General features: G+C 43.1%; 2 protein-coding genes across 2 annotated transcripts; both read left to right on the top strand.

Annotated features, from left to right (window-relative positions):
• Nucleotides 1–70: 70 nt before the first annotated feature.
• LOC135530051 (uncharacterized) lies at nucleotides 71–1,947 on the top strand (the record flags this gene model as incomplete). Its single annotated transcript, XM_064958443.1, has 7 exons — nucleotides 71–246; nucleotides 377–426; nucleotides 547–616; nucleotides 716–802; nucleotides 901–999; nucleotides 1,124–1,204; nucleotides 1,287–1,947. Coding segments are annotated over 7 exons (701 nt in total), but the record flags the coding sequence as incomplete, so codon positions are not given.
• A 3,331-nt stretch (nucleotides 1,948–5,278) lies between these two features.
• Nucleotides 5,279–6,571, top strand: LOC135530050 (uncharacterized; the record flags this gene model as incomplete). Its single annotated transcript, XM_064958442.1, has 6 exons — nucleotides 5,279–5,463; nucleotides 5,686–5,801; nucleotides 5,885–5,956; nucleotides 6,054–6,137; nucleotides 6,255–6,401; nucleotides 6,491–6,571. Coding segments are annotated over exons 1-6 (666 nt in total), but the record flags the coding sequence as incomplete, so codon positions are not given.
• Between the last annotated feature and the right edge of the window lie 26 nt (nucleotides 6,572–6,597).

Genomic DNA, 6,597 nt, shown 5'->3' on the forward strand with positions numbered 1-6,597 from the left:
GAACAGAAATTATTGGTTGTTTTTCCTTTAGATATGCTGTTTTCTAATAATGTGTGTGTGTGGTAAACAGGTGTGTTGTGTGTGTTTTTGGAGCAGCAGACTGATATCTCGGTGGTGTACGCCACTCTCCACATGGGCCCGGATGGGCTGCTCTCCTCCTCAGCGTGGTCGGAGGCTGCCTCCGTGTCTACGCCCACCAATCAGCAGTTCACTGAGCCAGAGCCTGAGGGCCACAACTGCTATGAGGTCAGATGTTACACACACACCTACAGTACACATACTATTGACTAGTAGCATTAAGATCCTTCCATTGACCCATTGTTTGTCATGTCATTGCACTGGTCACTGATGTTGAATGTTTGTTCTGTTGTTGTAGGGCTGGGAGGAGGACCTGCTGCCTGAGGAGAGGGAGGTTCCTCTGCTAAAGTGAGTTCCTCTAAATGTCTGTGTAGTCTGGGCTTGCCAGATGCTGAAGGATAGTGGTCACCGTGCTGTTATCCACATTGACCCTAATGGCTGACATGCTCCATTCCCTCCCTCCCACAGCCTCTACCTTACCACCAAGAGAGTGGAGGACATCGCCCTGAGGCTCGTCTCCCTGCGCCAGGCCTTCACTGTGAGTGGACTTCCTTTTTCCTTTTCTCTCTGTGTCTTCTCGTTCTGTCTGTCTCCAAGAGAAAGATGGGTGTCTCACTAACTCTTCCCTCTTCTCTAGACCCTGCTTGGTTCCACCCCGAGCAGGAACCATCTGTTTGTGGCAGGAAAGGTCCTAATGGGCGCACTGGTTCAAGCCCACCACATGGTAGCTCACTAACTCATTATTCATTCAAGGGAAAGAGAGCGTCCTCGATGGGAAATGTGTTCTGTTCACTAACGTCAATGCTCTTTGCTTTGTGATAGGACGAGGCCGAATTCATCCGTGCCTATAACGACTTTGTGGACTACCTGAGTGACCCCTCCAAGCAGATTGACATTGAGAGGGAGCTGGCTGAGGCAAAGGTGAGTTCATTAACTCTTTCAAGTCTCACTTTGAGTTCTTCCACATGCATATCTTTTATACATCACAGGAGCTGATCAATTTGAAATTGTTCCTATTTTCTCCAAATGTGTTTTCTTGTCCTAGATCCATCATGTTAACCTGATAGATGTCCTTTTTGAACTGGTGCTATTTGGGATGATGACAGCTCAGAAGTCCCTGATGGTGGTAAGTAGCATCTCACTGGTACATGTTTCGATGTCTCTCTATTTGTAATTTCACTTAAACCTCTCTCCTCTGTTTCCATTAGCACCCTGGTGGGTTCATGGAGCGTCTGTACGCTCTCCTGCACTCCTTCCTGCCCGTAGCTGCCAGCATTGAGCCAAAGGCCGAGAGATACCTGCTGCTGCTCAATGTAAGATTCAAGAGTTTACTTCCCTATTCCTAGTTTACTTCCTCTTTACTTTTTCATGAATAACAGGGTTTCAATGCCATTTTACGAGGAGTAACTCTCATTGTCTCTCTGCTCTTGATAAGCTAGTAACTTAGAGCCATTATCTATGTGTTGTGTGGTGTTCTCTTCAGGGCGGGCTGATGGCTCTGCTCGATGACATGTTTGGGCAGCAGCTGGCCTGGTACTTTAACCCAGTGTCTCTGGTCACTGAGCTCTCCAGCCTCCTGGAGTACCACCTGGAGAACCTCATGGCCAGCATGTAGTCCTACTGCAGAGATCTGAAAGGCCACATTTCTCTCTCTCTCTCTCTCTCTCTCTCTCAGGAATTGAGGACTTGAAGTGCTTCGCTGAAGCCTGATTAGTTAACACCCATTGAATTAATGTATTCTCTTGTTTTCTCTCCCCACAGGATTCTTGCGACACTTTGCCACCACACAGGGGTCTAGACACAAATGCACTACATTACTTTGCACTGAATTTTACATTTTTAAATAAAATAACTAGTAGTTCAAAAGCATTTGTCTCTGTCTTTTCATTTACTTGATTATTTCATCACTATTTCCTATTCCTGGAGTTATGAGGCTAATATTACACTATTACATTAACAATTATGCATTATTCTTTTCATATGGAAATGAAAAACAAAGTTTAGGTGATTTACGGGTACTACAGGCCCACACTTTATGGCTTTGAATTGTGATGTGTAATTCTGTACTATTTAAAAATATGTAGGCCTACATACACAGAGTTTACAAAACATTAAGAACACCTTCCTAACATTGAGTTGCACCCCGTTTCTCAGAACAGACTCAATTTGCCGGGACATGAACTCTACAAGGTGTCTACAGGGATGCTGGCCCATGTTCACTCCAATGATTCCCACAGTGGTGGACCATTCTTTATACACCTACTACCTTACATCGTTCAAAGGCACTTAAATATTTTGTCTTGCCCATTTACCCTCTGAATGGCACGCATACACAATCCATGTATCAATTGTCTCAATGCTTAAAAATATTTCTTTAACCTGTCTCCTTCCCTTCATCTACACTGATTGAAGTGGATTGAACAAGTGACATCAGTACGGGATCATAGCTTTCACCTGGATTTACCTGGTCAGTCTGTCATGGAAAGAGCGGGTATAGTATAAAGTCGACCACTAGAGGGCACAATTGCTTCAGTCTTGAATGTAACTTCTCACTATCTGTACTCTACATTAACAGTCTGCCATTGTAGACTCAGGTATCTTGGGTATTTTTGTTTCAATTTGCCATATTTCCCATTAATGTCTGAGCCATTTAGCATCTTTCCAACTGAAAATAATGTTAGCGTTCATGTGAGAGGGTGTAGTAGTGCATACTTTTATTTATTTTATTTATTTCACCTTTATTTAACCAGGTAGGCAAGTTGAGAACAAGTTCTCATTTACAATTGCGACCTGGCCAAGATAAAGCAAAGCAGTTCGACACATACAACGACACAGAGTTACACATGGAGCAAAACAAACATACAGTCAATAATACAGTATAAACAAGTCTATATACGATGTGAGCAATTGAGGTGAGATAAGGGAGGTAAAGGCAAAAAAAGGCCATGGTGGCAAAGTAAATACAATATAGCAAGTAAAACACTGGAATGGTAGATTTGCAATGGAAGAATGTGCAAAGTAGAAATAAAAATAATGGGGTGCAAAGGAGCAAAATAAATAAATAAATGAAATACAGTAGGGAAAGAGGTAGTTGTTTGGGCTAAAATATAGGTGGGCTATGTACAGGTGCAGTAATCTGTGAGCTGCTCTGACAGTTGGTGCTTAAAGCTAGTGAGGGAGATAAGTGTTTCCAGTTTCAGTGCTTTTTGTAGTTCGTTCCAGTCATTGGCAGCAGAGAACTGGAAGGAGAGGCGGCCAAAGAAAGAATTGGTTTTGGGGGTGACTAGAGAGATTATACCTGCTGGAGCGTGTGCTACAGGTGGGAGATGCTATGGTGACCAGCGAGCTGAGATAAGGGGGGACTTTACCTAGCAGGGTCTTGTAGATGACATGGAGCCAGTGGGTTTGGCGACGAGTATGAAGCGAGGGCCAGCCAACGAGAGCGTACAGGTCGCAATGGTGGGTAGTATATGGGGCTTTGGTGACAAAACGGATTGCACTGTGATAGACTGCATCCAATTTGTTGAGTAGGGTATTGGAGGCTATTTTGTAAATGACATTGCCAAAGTCGAGGATTGGTAGGATGGTCAGTTTTACAAGGGTATGTTTGGCTGCATGAGTGAAGGATGCTTTGTTGCGAAATAGGAAGCCAATTCTAGATTTAACTTTGGATTGGAGATATTTGATATGGGTCTGGAAGGAGAGTTTACAGTCTAACCAGACACCTAAGTATTTGTAGTTGTCCACGTATTCTAAATCAGAGACGTCCAGAGTAGTGATGTTGGACAGGCGGGTAGGTGCGGGTAGCGATCGGTTGAAGAGCATGCATTTAGTTTTACTTGTATTTAAGAGCAATTGGAGGCTGACCACTAGTTGGATCATACCGTGGTTAGTGGTGTTTATGCAGGAACCCAGAGGATGTAGACATTCTCCATCACAGTAGAAGGCTTTGTATCCCTTTTCTAACTAGGCAAGTCAGTTAAGAACAACTCCTTACTCACAATGACGGCCTTCCTGGGAAACAGTGGGTTAACTGTCATGTTCAGGGGCAGAATGACAGATTTTTACCTTGTCAGCTCGGGGATTGGATCCAGCATCTTTCGGTTACTGGCTCAACACTAACCACTAGGCTACCTGCCGCCCCAGATCCACGCCCCTGTCTTACTTTAAAAAGGTATCTGTGACCAACAGAGGCACATCTGTATTCACAGTCATGTGAAATCCATAGATTAGGGTCTAAAGAATGTATTTGAATTGACTGATTGCCTTATATGAACTTTAACTCAGTAATATCGTTGAAATTGTTGAATGTTGCGTTAATTTTTTGTGTACAGTGTAGATACATACTATTTATCTGCATATTGCCAGATTATTGCTTTCAACTGCTGGTTGCAAAGGTATATCTTTTGGAACAATGGTAGTGAAGTTTATTAAAATGATGTAGAATAGATGGGCCGCCACAGGTGTCACAGGCATACACAGGTCTTGACCACCATGTCTTCATGCTTCTTTAGGATCACATTGTCGTTGTCGTCGTAGAAGAGTCTAGAGATGGGACTGAGCTTGGTGGGTGTGCAGCACGCTTTGGGAACCTCACCCGGCTTCAAAAGGTGAACCTGCCATGAAAAAGTTCAATCAGATTTATTCATACATACACTTTGACATAATCAATGATAATAATATCCTGTTTATAAAAGAGGTATGATTATTATGCAGATCCTACAGTGCTCTCCAACCTCAGTGGGCTTTGGCTTCGCCCCCTTGTCTGAATGTGGTCATATGTTTTAACCCTGGTTGTCTGTGCTCCACAAGTCTTTATAGCCCACTGAGCCAAAGCCTAGACTTTCAGAAGTTCAACAACAACTTCCATGAAACAAGTTAAAACATTTCAATGGGCCATTGACCTAGCTAGTGACTTTAAAAAAACATTTGGTATTTTTGTTTTATATTATTCCAACAACATAGAATATAATTACAATGATGACCAGGAATGTTATAGGATTCTAATGACAACCATAGAGTTCCAAACTCATTTCTATGGCAACACAGCTGTCCATTTTTAAATCAGCAATTTCTAAAATATGTGTTGCCAAGAGACATCGAACCGATATAACATCTCGGCGTTCTATTGAACGTTTTCTGTTCGAAAACAAGAACAACTTAAATTTGCTGTTTAACAACAACAAACTTGACTGATTTCTGAGACCTGAGATTGGAAAATGCCTGGGTGTTTTTCAAGATTGATGGAGAGAGTGCGAGGACGTGGGCAGCCTTCTGCGTCGACAGGTTGTTTAAATTCATTTGTGGGTTGTTTTTGTTGTCTTTTTCCGTTTTGCAGGGTTCGCGATCGTCGGGAGGTGGACAGCGACAGCGACTTCGAAGAGGGTACGTGGAGTTTTAAACTTTTTATTTTACCACATTCAGCATTGAAAATGTAATTTGTGAAATGTGTATATCTGTAATACAGACTTGCAAGCTAACGCTAACTTTAATAATTGTTGCTAAGCGAATCACTGTTGGACCTTTACTAGTAGTGACGTTACTAGCTAGCTTGATATGTTTTACTTCCTGACAATAGTTCGTTTGTATTCCTGCTACTAATTTTAGAATCAAATGTACTGGATGAGGTCCAGTTGGATGTGCCACTGCTGCCAGTCGTCCTTGATGTCCAGGATGCTGCTATCATCCTTGAGGATATGCCAGATGTACCGACTATCCTTGAGGTACAATTTTCAGAACGTTTTTGGTTTTATGTTTGAAAAGTACCCCAGATATTAATTCTAAAAATCTTTGCTGTCTGCTTTAGGAGGCCACTGGTAATTGGCAGTTGATACCGATTAGGTTCAGCCCCCTGTACTGTGGGCCTGTTGTGATCAGAGTAAGAGCCCCCCCCCCACACACACACACTGTTACAATTCCTGTAATTAGCTGTTTCTAACCTGAATGTATTGTAATGTCACCCATCTCCTGTGCAGAACCATGCCGGTCCGTTGGCTAAGGCTTGGAGAACTTTCCAGTTCATAAGCCCCATTATCACCTATATGCGTGGGGGATCCCAGGTATGTGTCTCTGTAACTACCTAGTCCTAATCTACATTGCCAGAGTCATGTGATCTTGATGGAAATATGTTACAGCGATGGCTGATGTTGTTTTGTTGATGTTGTTTCTCTCCACAGCAGGTGGTGGTGAGGAGGCACCATGTGAGTAGGGTTCGAGGCCAGGAGACTCAACTAGTGTGGGCCGTCTCCAGGGAGACAGCCAGACTTAGTTCAGAGGGCATCCCCTACTGTGCCACCAAGGTTCAGTCCGTCACTTGGATCCTGGTAAGATGTAAATACTACCGAAATAGTATTAGATTAGGCTTTTCTTCACTTATTCCATTTGGCCTTAACATATCGTCTCTCCCTGTCAGTATGTGGCTGGCAGGGTGACCCAGTATGCTTCTCACCTCCGCCATGAGACGTCTGTGGACGTGACCCTTGGCTGCTACCAGGTAAATAAAAATGTTCTTATGTATAT

This window comes from Oncorhynchus masou, unplaced genomic scaffold, assembly GCF_036934945.1.
Source record: "Oncorhynchus masou masou isolate Uvic2021 unplaced genomic scaffold, UVic_Omas_1.1 unplaced_scaffold_12428, whole genome shotgun sequence".
Lineage (NCBI taxonomy): Eukaryota > Metazoa > Chordata > Actinopteri > Salmoniformes > Salmonidae > Oncorhynchus > Oncorhynchus masou.